The sequence below is a fragment of the Bombus fervidus genome, chromosome 2 (assembly GCF_041682495.2).
Source record: "Bombus fervidus isolate BK054 chromosome 2, iyBomFerv1, whole genome shotgun sequence".
NCBI lineage: Eukaryota > Metazoa > Arthropoda > Insecta > Hymenoptera > Apidae > Bombus > Bombus fervidus.
In genome coordinates this window covers 10571807-10590909 of record NC_091518.1, presented here as the reverse complement: position 1 = coordinate 10590909, position 19103 = coordinate 10571807, and the positions used below count along the sequence as shown (strand labels likewise).

The 19103-nt window shown below is 47.2% G+C and overlaps 1 protein-coding gene across 5 annotated transcripts in view; it reads left to right on the top strand.

The window, feature by feature from the left end:
- The window catches only part of LOC139993420 (serine/threonine-protein phosphatase 4 regulatory subunit 1), a 147255-nt gene that overhangs the window by 45806 nt on the left and 82346 nt on the right, over nucleotides 1–19103 (top strand). The window contains exon 1 of one of the 5 annotated variants that reach the window (XM_072015176.1): nucleotides 4545–5752. The exons of 3 other annotated variants lie outside the window; for them this stretch is intronic. Coding sequence is in view for 1 of the 2 variants with exons in the window: in XM_072015149.1 (XP_071871250.1) it covers nucleotides 8456–8481 (26 nt within the window). In the remaining variant the exon portion in view is untranslated. Of the gene's footprint in view, nucleotides 1–4544; nucleotides 5753–7879; nucleotides 8482–19103 lie in introns of those variants that run through there. One more of the 5 variants, XM_072015149.1, reaches the window with a different exon arrangement.

Sequence of the window (19103 nt, the reverse complement as noted above, 5' to 3'; positions counted from 1 at the left end):
TATCGTCGTGCTCTAGACGCCTGCTATTATCGTCGATTGATAATAGCTGGCGCGAAAATTTGTGAATCATGTTGCTCTTTGGAAATTGCCCTCATCTTCGTCACCATTCATTAGAATGACGTGACTCTAGAGTGACGATTACGTCATCATACATAATCATCATCGTCCGTTATAACGTACGACCTTATTGTACGCAAATCAGGGATATTGGTTTCCGTTTTCTCAGTCAACAGGCAACAAGGACGTAGTGCCGCGAATTGCTTGTTCATCGAGTCTATGAAATCGTTCTTACGAACATGTCCGCGGTGGTGGAATCTCGAGAAAATTCGTGAGTCACTCGTACTGCCTACGTAGGAACCGGTTCTTTGTACTATGAGAAATTATGACTCGAATGCTTGTGCGACGAATACCGGACGATCTCGCACGAACTTTACCTTGATCCATTCAATGAGAATTTGATCGATCGTGAATTGCTCTATTTTAACTTTTGTCAAACGACGATTCGTAGATCTGCAGCCAGCTTCGAAACAAAGAAACTTCTAATGCCATCGTACCGAATATCGCGTTATTAATTCCGTGTTAAAGGTCATGCAAGATTACATTCTCCTCTTTTTCCTCTCTTTCTGACTGACTTTTGCTCTGTTTCCGTTATAATTTTTCAAATGTGCCGCACTATCGATCGGTCGCGCTGGTATTCACGGTTCGTTAAAGGGAGAACCGGGAGTATCGTCAGACAATTTCTCAGCGATTATTGTAAGGAGTGCTTAAGCGAATCTCGAGGCAAAATCCAGTTGAATGAGAGCGCTGCCGGGTTGATCCGTGCCGACGACTCCTCTAAAGTCCCTCTCTCCCTTTCTCTCCTTCTCTCTCTTTGCAGCGTCGTCGAGGCAAGTAGCACGAGGTAACTCGTGGCAAGTTGGTCCGCCGGCTGGCTTAATTGCTAATTAATTCTAATTGATAATTCCCTCGATAGTGTTAGGGAAGTAATCTCAAAGCATGTTTACGCGAAAGTTCCGACGAGCAATCGTCGGATCCTCGTCTGACGTCTCAGACCTCGTTGATCCGCGCGTCACTATCTCTCGTTCCATTGCTCGTCTTCTTCTTTGAGCGTCATTTTTTCGACGAACCCAGGAAATTAACGGTTTAATTTTCCATATGATAACGTGCATACGTTCCGTATATGTTGTCTGACAAAGATTTCATCGTTCTGTCGATCGATAAGAGATGTCGTAAACGAAAATTAAAAGTATATCATATTCAGACCTAGGAGGCGCAGTAAACGGGCAGGGACACGTTTACGCGATTTATTCGTCGCATTGATAACGCGTCATACATATCTGGTTTTATTGCTTCCTACTCGATGCCAATTTAACGTTCAATCGCGTAATGGACACAAAATTGCTATCTGTCACGCGAGTTTTAATGCCACGATCAGACTCGTGCGGTTGATAGAAAATTTCCACCGAGATGATCTCAAAGAACTCTACTCGAAGAAGCCGATTCCTTTCGTCTATCGTTGGCGAAATGCAACAACGTAATATTTTATGCAATGAAGATATAATAGCGCAGTTGCGTGTAGCTCGAAGTAAATATTTGTGCACCAGAGTACGTTCGAATCGGGGAAAACACGGAAGCGTCTCAAACGTAACTCCCGAGCCGATTGCTCGTAAATCGCGGACGTTCCACGGTTGAAAGTCGACAGCGATACGAACCTGATAGCGTCGTGGAATTAATTAACATGAAACGGTGCTTGTCACTCAAACGTTCATTATTATTTTCCATTGTCGTGGGTACCGTGTTATATAGCGTTTGCGTGCACGATGCATCATCAATGAATCTCATTTTCTTCTTGTTTGCGCTACCTTCGCAACCTTCTTTCTCCCTGTCTCTCTCTTTCTCTCCTTCTCTCTCTCTCTCTCTCTCTCGTCACTGCGCGTCTGTTCAGGTTCGAAAGATAGTCGGTCGACAATCGGTAACAACAACGCGTGACGTTCGGCAACACGTGAAGAAACTGCAACATAGACGTCACCCGTGTCACGTGACCAATCTACGTAGAAACAAGATCCGAGGGACGTTCATCGACGACTACGAAGACGACGAGAGCGAGAATAAACGCGGAGAAACGCAACAGGAAAATGATAGCCATGATACGCGCGCAGCTTTTCGTCTCTGAACGAAACGTCAGTGGCTTGTTATCGACGCACGTCATCGGTAGCCGATGATCGGTTGAAACGAGCACAACCAGATAAATCGATATGTCGGTGGAAAATTATTTCGTGATACGCGAACGTCGTCGGTCGATTCAAAGGTTTCGCCGAGGCGAAACGTCGACGTTTCGCTAATGAAATCGATCGTCGTGAATGAAATGCTGCATCGTCGCGACGTCAACCGCCACGTGACTCTTAAACATGTGCCCGTGTAAGTTTCTCTGTGAGCGGCTGTTGTACGTGCATGCAGGTAAAGTACGTATATATGGATATATGTCGGGCCGTTCGAGGTCGTTCCTCGACAGTGTCGAACGATAACACAACAAAATGTTTGTCGGGTTTTCGTCTTTATGTCAGTCATCCGGTGATACTCGATTTGCGTGGTTAGCGTTGCACGAAAGTTTGCGTAGTTAAAGTTAAGATCTCGGAGGCGCCTCTTGTTTGGCGAACGGCGATTACGATTAAAACAGGAAAATAGATGTATATAGTAAGTGTCGGGCAACGCTGGCGTGGAAACGGGAGATCGAGATAAAAGGTGATACGGCAGAAATTAGAGCTCAAGTCGAAACGTAATCGGTTTCACGTAAGTGTATGGATTTAAGCGTGATCGCGATACATTATCGCGAGTTTCGCGATATATTGACAGTTCGGTGTCAGCGATGGAACAAAGGGACCGAAAACGGTATCGTCGACGACGTTACGCGAGTCGCGAGCGCGAGGCTCTTTGTTGTTCGCACGACGAGGAAGAAAGCTTTCAACGAGTCGCGTGTTCTCACAACTGCCAGTTCAGAGGCCACGAACAAATCTAATTGGCTGATAGGAGTGTGTTGGTGCGGCAGTTTCTAGAAAACCGAATGTACCAAGCGATACATATACGGCTGACGATGTAACACAGGCGGCGGATTTCCGTGCGACGATGTACTTACACACAGCGGAAAGTATAGTGACGCGCGAAGACGTACACGCGGAACGAATCGTCGTCGTTGGCGCGCATCATGTCCTACACAATCTCTCTGTGTGTCCCTGCGTTCAGACGCTTGGATTATAAGGAATGTCGACGAACGGTGCTATTTCTGCCGCGTCTCTATTCCGTAACAATCAGGGACGTACTGAGCGAAGGCGTTTCTCTACAATGTTCCTCTACGCTAAATCATATCTACGTATCTCGCGCGATTTATCCCGATTTAATCGGGAGCATATCGTTTGACGCTCGATGTTCGCGCTACTTTTAGAACGACCGTGCGCTATTCTTCGCCAGTTATTGTCTCTAATTGAGCCAATATCGCGATACTTCGTTTTAAGATGTATAATGTCAGGCATATTTTCGGAAGATCGGTTATTGCTTATTCCATGCGTGAATTACAGATGACTAGGTTAATGAAACAGGTAGTAGTTTCGTAACATCGCGAGTATTTCATAGTTGAATCGTTAATGACAGCGTGGTTCACGGCGTTCAGTATGCCGAGTATTCGAGCAGCGGAAACGAGAGGTCCACGCGTAACAACGTAACAGTACCGGCGGCATAGAAAATATGATTTTCCGCATAGCGTGGAATTCGTTGCACTCGTATCCGTTCCGTGGCACGCGTGCGCGCGCGCTCGTGTACCGACCGGGCCTGATTCACGGACGCTTGGCAATCGAAATCGCATCGTTCGTTGTATACCGATGACCATCCAAGTGCATTAAAGTTCGCCGCGCGATAGCGTAACAGAAGCAGCAGGGGCAATGAATTTTTCAAGAGGCCAAACGAGGCATATGCTCGTCTCACGTGACAGCCCATATCGGTAGAATCCCAGCGACCTGTGCTACATAATTTTCCGTGTACACGATGCACGGACCGATGTTGTGTCACGTTACGCTGTTCTCGCTCCACCCCGTGCGTTCTCGTACGCACGCACGCACGCACACACGTACACAAATGTATCGTGCGTATACATTGGGCTTTTATCGTGCACGCATACACAGAAGCGGACCAGTACAGCGCCACCCCGAATACCGGATGTGACGACACTCGCGCACTTGGCCCGACGCACTCTTGAGATGTCTCCCTCCCTCCCTCCGCCTCTCTGCTCTATTTCTCTCTTTCTCTCCGTCTCTATCCCTCGATTTCTTCTTCCCTTGCCCGTCACCGCCGTTCCCCTCGCCCTCCCCCCGTCCCCCCTCCCTTCGACGTGGCCGTACACTGCTCGGTACGCGAGACTCCCTGCTCCCCCAGTACCCCCACCCAACCCGTTGCCTCCCCTCCTTAACAGGGCGCTATTTACCCTCGCAGTTCCGGCGACGGCCGAGCGTGGCGCTGTTCGTTCTTGCGTCGCATCTTGTTCGGTGTGTTGTGTCGACGTGCACGGCGTCGAACTCACGCTAGCGCGCACAGTCCCACGCGGATCTTCGCGCGCGCCTGCTGCTGCGAGTGTCATCGCGAATCGCGGTGTTTATCCGATTTCGCGATGTCTTTCTTCCGCCGCCAACTACGACGTCGACAACGACAACAAAATACCGATGTCGCAGCCACGTTCCCGATATCACGCGTACGATCGTCGTACGACGCGCGGTCACGCAACGCCGTAATCCTCGGAGATGATACTACCGCTGTCGCAGCGCGTGTGTCAACGAATCTCGCCGTCAAGAGGAAAAGGAAAAAAGACGAGACGGGAGAGCACGACGAATGAAGAGAGAGAAAACAACATACTCGCGGCCATTTTAACTGCGCCGTACGCTAACCCGGGCCACCCAGTGTGTAGTATACGAGAGCCAGAGAACCGCCGCCACCGCCGCCGCTCTCTCCTTAGGCTTAAACTGCGTCTCTCGCGTGTGCGCTTTGCTTCTGCGCACGCGAGTCAGTACATGTTTTCTCACACATACACGGACGACAGCTTCGCGACGCTCGTGCGTTACGCGCACTTTCTCGTACACGATCGAGTTGTTTGTCGCGTTCGGGACGTCTTTCGTCACGATCCAGAGCCGAGTCGCAGAAAATTGACAGTGACGGGGGACACGCACAGCGGACGATCGTCGATACAGTGACACACCAGCGAGAGGCGACACGCGAACGGAACGTGTCCGCTCGACCGGTATGTTTGCTCGTTTCACGACCACGAGAGAAGCGCGCCAATCGACGAATCGGTGAGAATCGACAGTATTTCGTCGTATTGTATCTCGCACCGACGTATTGTGCGCGATGAACATGGAACGAACGCGATATCGCGGAATCCCCCGTGGGAATAAACGCGAGGACGATAACAAAGGAATGATCAATCGCAGTATACGAGGAAATTTGTTCAGCCGGTAACAACGGATTTGACAGCGACCGGGGTTACCCTATGATAACCCGTGCGGAAGAATCGGGACGCGATGGAATAATTGGAAGTGCGCGAAGCCATCGAGGAAAGGAATACGTGTCGAGGTGAAGGATCGTCGTAAACAGACCGATCGAGAGATGACGAGAGGTCGAGCGAAAGTACGGACAGCATTCGTTACGGCGTGGCGGCCTCGTGAATTCCTGCCGCGGGACGACAACAATACAAAGGAGGAAAAGAACCAAAAACGTAAGTCATACGTATGGAAAGAGGTTAAAGACGCGCTAAAAGTGGGGATGAGGAAAGTTCGACGTCCGAGGGCAGTAGCGGGACACACAGAAAGAAAGAAAAGTTATCGTGTGCGCGACGTAGGTACGAATGAAGAACCGCGTGACTCGGAATCTGCGCAGTAAATCGCGTTCACGTGAACGCGGACCCGAAGGCGCCGCGAAATTCCCTGGCGCCCAACAACGCAACCATTCGTCACGAGGAGGTGGAAACCTTTGAAACTCGATCGTGTATCACGAATATAACCGACTGTTTCGTTCCTCTCGTTTCATACGTTTCTTCCTTTTGTTTACTCCGTTTTGTTCCTCTACTTTTCGACTTTCGTTATCCGATATATACCTTGCTCTCGGTCTCGTTGGCTTATTCCGTTCGTCTTTTAGCTTTCGTTCGTCGACCAAGCACCGAAGCCCCTTCTGCGAAAGACGTGGGCGACATGGTGGCTTACGTAATGCCCCGAGCGATAAGACGGATAACGCCGCGGCGGCTTCGAGCGCGCCACCGAAGCGGCGCCTCTATTTTCGAACGCGCGAGTCACACTGGTTACCGCCTAACCGTACGCGTCGTGACACACCCGAAAAAGTCTTTCCAGGTTGATAAAACCGTGAATCTTGTCGTATCGTCCATGATAACCGTGTTTCACGCGTTACTGCTCTATTCGCGGTATTTAAACACACGTTTTCGATGCTTCCGTTTAATCAAGAACGCCAACTTGTTATTTTTTGATCCATCGAACCCATCGCAAGTCATCGATGACGTTGCTAAGAAAATTCGATAGTCCGACTCTATGAACGCAGATTGGTGCTTATAAAAGGGCAAAGGGAACGTTCGAAATTCTCTCCACGCGTCTGTAGTGCGCGTGGCACCGCCTACGGAGTCCGTCTACTCGAGTCGTCGCCTTCCGATCGATCGTCAACGGTTCACCAAGGTGAAACGATCCGAGTGACGAGCGGTGAGAGTTCCCTTTGATCGGTGACCCCTGATTCTTCAAGGATACGTCGTTACCGTGATATCAAGGTCATTTACTAAGATGGACAACATCGTGTTCTTTCTTCCTACACATATACCCGTTCGTCTTTTGCTTTCGAGTTGTTCGAACGATCGAATTGCCAATAGAGAGAACTATATCACCAAGGTTGTGCCATCGAGGGCCACGTGGTACCGGACGTCCAAAATCTCCATAGCGCAAACCGTGATAACGTACAGAGAGGAACAGCGTGACTCATCGGCCTACGTATGCGAAACTAAACCATTCTGCACGATATTAAAATGATGCAACGTTTTGCAATTCACGCGTTAGCTCGAACGGGACGTTCCGCTTCTCGTGCGTTATAGAAAGCTATCACAGACCGAGGCTTGGCTCTTGTGATGATTCCTGGCGTATATCTCGAAACCACCGTCCTCGTCCCCGACTGTATCGTTTTTATCTGAATTGGAGATTCGCGCGACTCTACACTCCGTGTCTTTCTCTCTGTGTGTATATATTTTACCGCGCATCTGTGTATGTGTGTATCGCGTCAAAGGACGATCGAGGGGAAAATATTGGAGAATAGCTTACTGCCAAATTGATACAGCGTATTCCGAAGCTTAAACAGATGGAAAACGTTCGTATAAAGTTCATATCGTATGAAAATAATTTATTATAGAATTCATTACGCGAATTCTTTTGTCCCGCCGCTCTGTTGATAATAGAATTATTGCTTTAATATATTGCTATGGAAATAACAATTGCTTTCTTATTATTATTATTATTATTACTGGTTAATGGTTAAGAATTCTCTTAATCGGTTACTATTATCCGGCACCTACTTAGACGATGTACGAAACTAAAAACCATCGTACAAATTTACCCCATAGGCAACTCTAGATAAATTTCTAGTACAGGTTCGTACAAAACTTTTCCATCTGTTTAACCTCTACGATGTATTGTAACAATTTCGTGCCAACCTATTAAGGCGCGTCATATATTAACCGTTTGGAAACCATATTGATCGAGCGCACAAAATTGTAAGGTACAGAAAAATCGTAGAAACTGTGTACTTTAAATTTATCTTAGAATTTACTGTTACTCGTGCCGATTCTCTCGCGACGAATAAACTTACGAAAGCGAGTCGGTTATTTCTCGTGAATCGAACATTAATCGTGCGTTCGTATGAATGGAATTGCGAAACGGAAAGTGAAATTAATCGATTTGTCTACCGAGAGACTCGCGTATGCGCTCTTCGATCTGTGTAATCTATCGATAATAATCGATCGTAACGACGTAAAAAAAGCCTTGTTTTTCATCGAGACACGGGCAAACGACGGCAATTGGCGTATCAAAAAGTTTGCTTCGCCAACGTTCGAAGAGGGGCGACGACCGGTGGTGGGGAGATCTCACTTCGCATGGTGGACGAGCAAGATGGCGGCCCGGGTTAGAGACACGTGAGAATCGCGTTGCCGCGTCACGGATCCCCCAAAAAATACTCGCGTACGTATCGATATCGATACGAACGATTTCCCTTCGACCAACGTGAACCCATCGACCTCGTCTGCCGATCGATCGCCGACTACGAACTCGACTCCAGCTCTTTCAACCGAGGATTATGCATCGTCCGCGTTTTCTTCGGTCGTTTCAACCTTCTCATCCGACGACGTCGTGCGTGATTCAGGATTTGAAACGAATCCATGATACCATACCAGAGACACACGAGGTAAGCTAATTGATGATAGAATTTCTTTCTCGTCGACGTGGAACCGCCGTCGATCATTTCGTGGAGATCTTTACCACTTGGACCTTGATTAACCGGCTTAATGGGGTCTGAGGCAGTTCGGTTATACGATGACTTGGGAAGAAATTGCCTAAACTGTATCTGTAGTTCCGTTTGATAAACTTGTAATTGTGTCATCTAATCTCTTCTTTTTCCTTTGAACGGTTATAGATTGAGTGGTTTTGCTTTTGAATCGCGTCGCTCTCGTATACAATGAAATTGACTTGTTAGATATAATATACGTTTTATAATTTTAACGCCAGAGACGTCGAGAGTATGCAGGCGTGCATCGAGAGAAACGTTGCGCAAGTAATTACTACGTAGATAAAAAGGTAAATCTACGTGACCCGTTTCTCGAGCGTTAATTTATGAATGAATTTTTTCCCGCCAGCTTTTTGTTTAAAGATATTTTAATTGGACGATGATTGATCGAGTTGTTGATATTCACGCTCTGAGATTCTACCATTTTGTAAATTTAATTAATAGATACGGTGGTGAAAGGATAGTAAACGACCCGGACGTTTATACGTATGAAACGAGAAGTAACATGGTGTCATTAAATTCTTCCAATGAGAAATACTCCACTTAAAGGTCATTGTTCACACGAAAAAGTGTTTAGTTATGCTACGAGCTCCCGTCGACGACCATTTGTCGGAGGAAGGAAGAAACTAGGTAATATCGGTCGGCGAAGCAATAACGCGTTGCCTAGTTCCATATGCAATGTCTAAGAAACAGCTTCTAGTACTCGTAATTACCAGTTTACCACTTGGCCGTTCCGTTGCAAGTATTTGCATTTTCCTGTAATTAGAACTCTCATCCCGGTAGTATGTTGCTTGCCATCAGCTAAAGTGGCAAACGAATGTCAGTGTCCGCTGCATCCGTTTCCTTCCGCAAGGGATTCTTCCTGTCTATAAATCGCATTTTATCTGCGTTCGCTCTTCCTTTTTCCTAAAACGGTTCGCTCGATCATCATTTACTTTTTCGCTGTCCTTTTTAACGTATTAATTTCTTTTTTCCCTTCTACCGTCACGAACGCTCGCGCAAATAAAATTACGGGCATTCGTTACGGGGCAGCATGTCTGGTATTCACGGTTCGACCTGTCGCGACCAGTCGAGGGTTTCAAGGAAACTGGTACAACTACTTTATCGGCCGAGGAAGATCGACGCAACTGCCTGCACTGATTTTCATTTCAATGCGTGGCAAGATTGTTTGTTCGGGACGTTGAAGAACGCGTCGACGGAAAGTTAAAGATACCTGGGCCGGTCGTGCTTGAACCAACCTGTCTGCGAACTTTCTAACAAGGGAAGGGGGTCATCGCACCTCTTCTCCTCCTCTTCTCCTTCTTTATCCGTTTCTCAAATTTTGTTCGCTTTCTTTCTCAAACGTTTCAACGTTTCACGCGAAAAAGCATCGACAGAGATGATGCACGACGGTTGGTGAAAGCGTGTCGACGATGGATGCAAAAATGGGTAACGATATTACGTGCTTAAGGGCGAATGCAGAAGGGGTGTGCCCGAGAGCGATGGCTGTCGGAAGCTGTAATGGAGATTGATGGCTGCCGCCGCGGAAAAGTCGATGTTGCGAAAGTAAATTAGTACGCGAAAAGCTAGATCGAGCCTAAAATATTGAAATCTGTGATAGAATAGTTATCGTGTCTCCTTCTTTGTCCTGGTCTCTCTCTCTCACACACACTCTCTCTCTTTCTCTCTCTCTCTCACTCGCTCGTTCGTTCATTCGCTCGCTCGTTCGTTCATTCGCTCGCTCTCGCTCTCGCTCTCGCGTCCCCATTCTAATTCGGCTGGCGACGTCCGCTCCGTTATCGAACCCTCGGGTTTGTACGAAACAATTCCAGCTTCTACGTCGATAACGCGTTTCGAATTGCGGACCGAAACAATCGAGGCACTCGTCGTGAACCGGGGGAAGAACGAACGGGAGCGTTTAACTAATTGACGAGAGAATTCGATAGGTACTTACTGCTATGGATACACGCAGAGATTTCTTTTTACACGTCGGTAGGTACGTGCGGTCACGATTTTGATAAAATATTTTAATAAAAGTGAAATCACGTGGATGATTGAAAAGATACATTCTTACATCCGTCGTACGTTATATCGCTTGACAAAGAAATTACAATAATTCGTGTCCGAGGAAACGCTAAATGTCGATAATGGCGCGCGTTAATAGCTATCGGTGGCGATAAACAACAAAGGCTGAAAGCGACAAACAGGCTAAAAGCGTGCAAGGTGTGGAACGCAGTCAGGTGGGCGAATCGCATTTGACTGCTACCATAATTGTACTTTCACGTTGCGCCATTGTTTTGTGCGGCCGCGTGGGCAGCTTCTCCGTACGCGAGCATGCGTTAAGGGTTGATTTTTCCACGAGTTATTGTCAAGTGATACGCCGTAGAGGCACTTTATTTCGTGACAAACGTCATCTAGTTCGACACTGAGAAAGACAGAGAAAGAGAGAGAGAGAGAAATAAAGCACAAGAAAGGGATACAAAAAGGAAAATGAGAATCCAGATGGCACGTACGAGGAATTTTTCGCGCGAGATCTCGACCACTTGAGACAATTATTCTCGTCTTGTGAATAAAATCGAGAATGAAACGAAGAAAAAAATCGTGTTTCGAAGCAGCGTCCCAACAGAACGCCTACATGACGTAGGTAAAACGGAGCGTACTCGTTTATGGCTCACGTGTCTCGATCTTAATGAGGCTGCTTTGCGTTTCTTCGCGGTTGAAACACGCGTGTACGCGTCCCACTCCTTCCGCGTGTAGGCGCCGCGGATCTTTCATCGGCTCGTTACGATTTATAATTTGTCAGAAACGGCGATACGATCGCTCGGTCATCGAACCGTTTAAGGGATCCGTACGATCGCTAATAAATAAATCGTGGCACCTCAATGGCGACCGGAGTTTCCATCGTATATCAAGAGCGCGTCACTAGGAGGATTTTTCGATGATTCATCGGTTCCTCGAGAACCAATCATCTACGATCTACAAATTACCGTCATTTTCTCGTATCTTCTTATTTGTTTCTTCAAATTACCGTGTGGATGGCGCGTTATCGGTGTCTGGAGGCAGCTTGTTCCTCGTTTCACCGGCACGATTAGCAGCAAAGTAAATATTGTCGGCGGCAGCTACGTTTCCTCGCGTCTTTGTCGTCGATGTCGGCGCAGAGACACAGTAAGTTCGAAGGAAACCCAACGAGGGTGCAGGTGGCTCGTATGTCAAGAAGATGAAGTCTCTCGTCTTGGAACAATGGGCTATGACGTGCGCGCCAGGAAGCATACATGTCTTGCTTCCGGTGACTCGCCGTCTAATTGATTCTCAACCCTCTTGTTCGGTTAACGTCGTCTATCGGGTCTCAAGCTTTGCCACCGCGTTCTCTTGGCCCCGTCGTCTTTGTGCGTCGTCGTCGTGTTACGTCGGCGTCTAGGTGAGGACACAACGGCGAACTGCGGCGCCGCCTCGCACACGCGTTCACCCGCCGCCCGTGTGTGTCGTTTTCGTTCGACGTCGACTAAACGATCCACGAAAAGTCGTAAAACACAGGTACTCTCTCCGCAGGCAAATTCTAATGCAGATAGAGAGAACCGAGAGGGGGAGCAGAAACCCCGGACTTTCCTCCTTTCACGACCGATTTAAGATACGCCGACGTTTCGTAGCGCCGGTGACGATGTTTTCTTTGAACTTGGACCGCCCGTGAAATATTCACCTTCGGTGTAATATTCAACGGCGTGTCGTAAATTTCGCGTGCGCCGCCGCAAAAATTGGCCGACACAACCAGCGTCCTTGCACGAAGTCCTTGTGCTCGCTCGTTCTAAAAGCGACCCCGTGCGTCGTTCGTGCCTCCTAAAAGGAAAGAGCACGAAAAAAAGGAGGAATACCGATCGGAAAGGTCACATCGTCTCGTTATTGCGGCGAATTAATCTTGGACCGAAATAGCGTACCATTCCACGATTACGCCATTCCAGTTTCACTTCTAAATATACGTTTTACATCGTTCCCCGGTTACAGTTGCCGATAATTCTTAGAAAACTACATTCTCGCAGAAAACTGAATTATTATTCGAATTATCGCGCGTTACAAACGTGTACCTATAACGCAGGCTCGTGTGGCAATATCTTGAAAGACGAATAAAAGTCTGGTGCTTGACAAAGATCGTTCCAATCATCCACATCCGATTCATTCGGTGTATCTACCATCGAAAGAGTTGCTCCAACGAAACTTCAAATTACGTCGCCATTGTAGATTTCAAATTTTTCAACATCCCAAATTCGTTGCGCAAGCACCTAGAAAATGAAGCGACAAGGATGAAGAACGCAAGGATATGAGAAATTTGACCGATAAGCACGAGTCGGAGACAAACTAACGGGGTAGGCGTGCACAAACGATCACAGAGTCGGTCGGCAAACTCACGGGGGTTTGTTTTGGTGTGCGACTATCGAAAAGAGTGCGTGGTCCGCTCCCGCAGTCCGTGCCAGGCACGCAACTGCACGCACATACAGTATCATGTCCGCGCGACCGGCTACACACGCGTGGATGCAAAATGCGATGCGTGCACGCAGCCCGCCTCCATGGCCTGTACGAAAGATAGAGTACCGATAGCGGCGATTCGCCATGGCCAGCCGTGATTTAGGGGTCGCTATGGCGCCGCAATTCAGAAACAAGGGTTCGTTGAACCCGTTCGCAACCCTCGCCCGCGATCGTTACTCTAAAAGCTCTGTCAGCGTGATTACGAAAATGTAGGATGGTGTACAGGGTGGGGCGTGCGAGATCGAGTTTTTCTTTCTCATGTCGACAACTTTTCACTCGAAGATTCACGATGATCGCTTCGCGAAAATGCAGTCGCGATCTATGCAGAGACGAGAGAATTTTGTACGAGCGTTTCAATAACGTTCGATTATGCGAAGATGTAGACAAAAAAGTGGTCGTGCTTACGATAGGTAAAAATTGTCGAAAAATTACGTATACCTGTATAGTGGGAAGCTGAAAAGATTTGTAGTTGTTGTGTTCAATAATTCGCTACGATGGAAATTACGCGCGAGATCGAGATGAATCGAACGAAATCCGGCAGTCGTGTAGACGAATGGATCAAGCAGAGTCTCTTCTCTGCCATCTAATCGCTAGTCTTCTCTTGATTTCTTTATATCTCTACACGGATCTCTCTACGCACGTGTGAAAATAAAACGTGCTCGAAATAAATTTGCTACGAATTCGAAAAAGTTGGAAAAGCGCGTAGGAAAGAGTCGGTCGTCTACGTTGAACCTTTACCGAACGGAATCTTTAACAGACGCGTTGCTTATGGCGGAGGAACGATGGTTCCGATTGAAATCACCAGCTCGAAAAATTTATACGATAAACGCGCCGCGATGTGCGTAACGGACAGCGCGGCGGGTCGCCGTCAAGTGGCAGATTGTAAACATCCGGTAGCCGATGCAAATCCGCCTGCAGTGTGACGACTGTAGGCGAAACAGCTCTACAGAGAGAGAGAAAGCAGCATACCGTATACGTCATTGTCCGATTGCGTGCGACTATGTATTCAAGTTCTGTTGCGATCCTCCGATTCATACGGAATACGCTGGCAGCGCATTTTCCCCGGCAAAGGTTGAGATACGTCTACGTCTTCTACGACGGCTTCTTTTGTACCAAGTTATTTTAAGAGCGCAGAATTTTGCTCGCTCGAGTATGGCAACCGCGTCCGCGGATAAAGACAAATAAGGGAAATAACTCGTACCGCGCTTAGAGATTCGTTAGAGCTACAACTTTGTCCGACGAGTCTTCTTCGAGATCGTTTCATCGAATGATCTTTCTGTTATTATAAGTACCTACTCTTTCTTAGAGATGTACACAGTTGCACGATCGACTAACCAGCCAGTAGTCGCGCCCGAGTAACCATGGAATGAACGATGGCGCCGTAAACTCGTTGAGAAGCTGGACGATTCTACGAAGTCTGGTCGAAAATATCTGCTCGACTGACTAGACGATATTATAAAGGCTGACGTTTCCTCGTTGGTGTTTTTGGTTTTTCATCTTGTCATATAGTTGCTTTACTTTCTCGGGTTTACTCGGTTTGCTTTTTAACTTTTCCAAGGTTTCAGTTGGTACGTCGATTTTATAGAAAAATTCGTCTACCGATAGTATATCGTATTCTATTCTAATACAAGTAACTATTGTTAAAAGGAAAATTAGATAAATATTTTTCTATTAACCTCAACAAAAATGATCTCGATCGTATCTTTGACCAACTGTATTTCGTAATTTACAAACGTTAGACGTTGTTAGCCGGTTTTAGAATGTAGATTAAATATGAAACCGAACGGCAAGATGGCGTGGAGAAACAACACGTACCTACTTCTCGTCATACTCCACAAATAATCGACACAAATCACTCTGTCCTTGGCACGGTTATCTACGATATTTCGTACTGGTTTTCCGTTTCTCCATTAGAAACAACGTGGTATTTACGAAAGGAAGTCGGCAAGAAGGCCGTAAACTCGGTTTCCAGGCTGCAGCGCGTGTTCGTGCGTTCATAACGTCTGCGTATCAATGGCGGCTCTGACTTTACCGTTTACCTTACCGACCGTTCCTCCTCCTCGCACTTTAACGACTCTCTACGGTTCTCGAAATTATTTTCTTCTGCCGTGTCGGTGCCAAAACGAAACCAAACGAAACGAAACACGACGTTGAACGATTACACGCGAGATATCGAGAAATTGGGATACACGTATACCGTCGATCGGACAGCCCTCGAAAGAGAAACACGAACCGTCCCGTGAAATGTCGCGTGTTCTTGCCTCGACAGTCGGATGCCACCTTAATCGATCGCGTTCGCAGAGACGCTTTCAGCGCATAATGAGAAAGCTGCCGGCGTGGATGCGCCATTGATTTTCAACCGGAAACTAACTTCCACGGGTAGAAGCAACAAGTAATTACTTTAAAGAAATTGAATTACACGGACTATATAGTGCGAAGCGCGCGCGTCTCCTCGCGTAAGTACACTCACTGTAATCGAATCACCGAACATTTTCGTGTAATCAAGATTGTTTGCGCCGCGGCTGTTTCCCGTGGAAATTTTTTCTTCTCCTTTCTCTCTCTCTCTCTCTCCCTCTCTCTCTCTTTCTCTCTTTCTCTCCCCTTGTCCCACTCCGTTCTTAGTATTTCACAGAGTTTTACCAGTTTGCGACCGCGAGAAAGGGAACGTTGACTATCGACTCTCTCTCTCTCTCTTCCTCTCCTCTCCTCCCCTCCCTCCCCTTTCCGAACTACAACATCGTACAGAGAAAATGAGGACCTCTCGCGGTGCCACGGCATTCATCCCCTATCGGGGACGTGAGAGGGTAAAACACGGTTTTCACAGGCCCGAAAGACGATCGTTCGTAATGTTGTTCCCCGAATGCACACGGAACCCCTTACCCACCTTCTACCCTTTGAACTTTTGAGAGACCACTCGACACTTGGAAAGATGCCTCTAAGCGTTCAATGAGGCCAATACCACGAGGGTGCGGCTCTTAACAAGGTTATGGGACTCTCCTCTTCTCTCTCTTCCTTACTCTTAGTCTCTTTCCTCCCATTTGTCTTTCTAACATTCCCTTTAGTTGGCTGCATTTACACTATGCTTCTCTCTAACTCTCTTCTCCCCCCCCTCTCCTTCTCTCTCTCTCTCTCTCTCTCTCTCTCTGCCCGCACCTCGCGTAACGGTATAGCAGCATTCGGGCGTGAGACACTCTTTCCTCTGTCTCAGTAAGGGGTGGTTGATTTGGGCGCGAAATTGCCCGACAAAATCAAATTTCATTTCGCCGAGGGCGTGTCTGGACAATCGAGCAGCCAAGTGGCCAGCGGCCAATCTGACTATCTCGTCAACCAATTTTGTCGGTGATTACTTTACTCCTCGTTGCTCATGTCCGATGACGAGCGAAGCGCGGCTTTCGACGCCGCGCGCGTTTTCCGAGCGGTCTTCGCGCTCCCGCTCGACCTTGCCTTATGATTTAAAGTCGTTTTACGAAAATTTGTTTCGCCCGACTATATTTCTCGTCCTCCTTTCTGCTCTCTCTCTCTCTCTCTCTCTCTTTCTCTCTCACACCCCCAGAGTAGTCGGTCGTCTTACCCGTTTCGTCGTTTATAATACAATAATCGCAGGTTGCCACGTCGAGACAAGAAACGTTTCTCTCTTTCTTTCCGCAGCCAGCCGTTTCTGTTTCTCTCGCGGAATACCTGTCATCGCCACGCTTGTAATTTAAATTCTCTTTCGCGAAATTCATTTTTTCCCTTTGCCCCGCCGGATTCTAATTACGCGACGATGCCCTGAGAAGCGTATCCGCGGAAAGACATCTGTTACCCTCGAGTTTCTTTAATATCCGATTATATCGTTCCCGGATGGAAAGCTCCGAGAGGAAGAAACAATTACACGTACACGCACGCGTATCTTTTCTTCACCGCAATGAGGCTGGTTACAAAGGGAGGGAACTCGATAAACTGGATGCTCGTCAACGAATACGATATTCGTAATTAAAATAACTCGTTCGCTCGTTCTCGCTCGTTATAGTCTTGCCAAGCTTCGCGAGCTTCTTATTCCCCTTCGTGGAACCACGTACTCGCGACTCTGCCGCGTTTTACCGGAACGTGTAATCACGCGCTGGCGCGCACGCGTGAAACGATCGGGCAAATTTTCTTCGCTCCGGCCCCAAGGTAAAGCGCAAAAATTTTCTCGTCTCGCTCGCGGTTTGCCACACATGTGTGAATGTGCCCCGGGCTAGCTTCCCACGCGGCACCTGCGGAGACGAAAGCTCCGCTTATCCTGGAAAAATCTAAGAATCTACGAAAAACGCAGTGGGAGACGCGTGTGTTCGTGTTTGTCCGTCCTTTTTTCAACTGGTGTGCGTTTTATGTCTATACATCCGTGTTTGTATATTATGCTCGTTTCTGAGTGTATACAAGAATTATTCTAGCGGATAGTACGCGTGTGCGTGCAACGAAGATCAGGTCCAAGTTTATAAGGGTTCCTGGAAGGGCGGCGACCTCCCTTGGGCCTCTTTCATCTGAACCGCGTCCTTCTCGCTGTATCCCCCTTTGCCCCTTCTATCTCCTATTTTCTCTCTCTTTCCGTCCTTCCAAACGTACCCTCTCCTTTTCTCTTCCCCGTTTTTTCTCTACTCCTCCTCCCTCGTTCGTCGAGTTTCTTTTCTCACCTTTCCAGCTGAAATCCCATATCTAGCTGGCAGGCAGAGAGATACGCTCTTGTAAGTGGTCCGAATCGGACGAATTCACTTGATCCCGCGGTCCAAGCCTCCCCCGTACGTTATCGTTTTCGCGCGCGAACGATACGCGCGTTGTGTGCGTTTGTATCGATCGTTTCGATTCTTTTTTGTTTTCTTTCTTTTTCTTTTTTTCTTTGAGCATGTATATATAAACTTGAAATATACGGAATTAGAACATTGAGAAAATACAATATCGGAGAATATTTGATGTTTGTTTCTATATTTCTATATTTCGTCGAATAATTGTCTTATTTTCTAGTAAGAATATCACAAAACTCGTCATTCTTTCGATCTTTCGTTAAAATTGATGCAAAAATTTGAAATATCACAGCTTCGAACATCGTCGTGGTATTTTGATTGCACGGGAATATGAAATGCGAAATGGATGAAACAAGTCACGGGCCCTTCGGTTTAGAGCGTAAAAGTTGATCGGCTAGGAGCTACTGTCGAACGTGGCTCGTCTCTTGGTTGGACGCGGCTGTCAGTTGGAGCCTTAACGAGATTAATTAACACGCCGAACCGTAGCGGCGCGACCTGCGAAGCGTCCGACTCGAAACCGGTACAGAAGCGCGAATCCCGCCTTCGCTTCGTACAAAATAATCGAGTTTCACGAGACACCAGGCAGAGAGAGAGAGAGAGAGAGAGAGAAAGAGTAGAAAAAGAGAAGAAAGAGGAACGTGTGCTCTCTATGGCTTTCCGGCCTCGGGCCCCCGCGTTTCATTTGCTCGTGTCAGTCTCAAATTTCCACGTTCGACGCGTACCTACCTGGTACTTGTGCCCATCTCCTCGTTTACGTCGTTCCGTACCTGTGCCCGGTTCTCCGATTCTTTTCGGCTTCTACCTGTGCAACCGTTCACGGGACGCCCGTGAAGGGATGCAAAATCGTTAATGTACGGCTCGAATGAAGGATAATCTCCTGGAATAACTTCATCGTGCTCTCGAGTAGCCGAGTATTTTATAAAAATGTAATAGAATGAACTTGCTTCTTCGGGTCTTTTTGTGGGTTTGATGATTTTTATTCGAAATTAATACTTTCATACTGTCCTAGGCTTTTAAAAAATTTAGAAGAATTTTCGATAGGAATACAAATTCTACTAAACGACATTTCGATCTTGTCCATGAAGGTTTAATGTCTTAGTACCTTGGAAACATTTTATAAAACGAAGGTCGCTGGTCCTTTGCCATAGGGGATTTGGAAATAAACAAAATTGGCAGTAATTTATGACTTATTAATCGTATCGACCTATTTTTAATCGCAGCCTGTTCAACGCAATTACGCGGTTCATCGACCAAATAAATTATAGT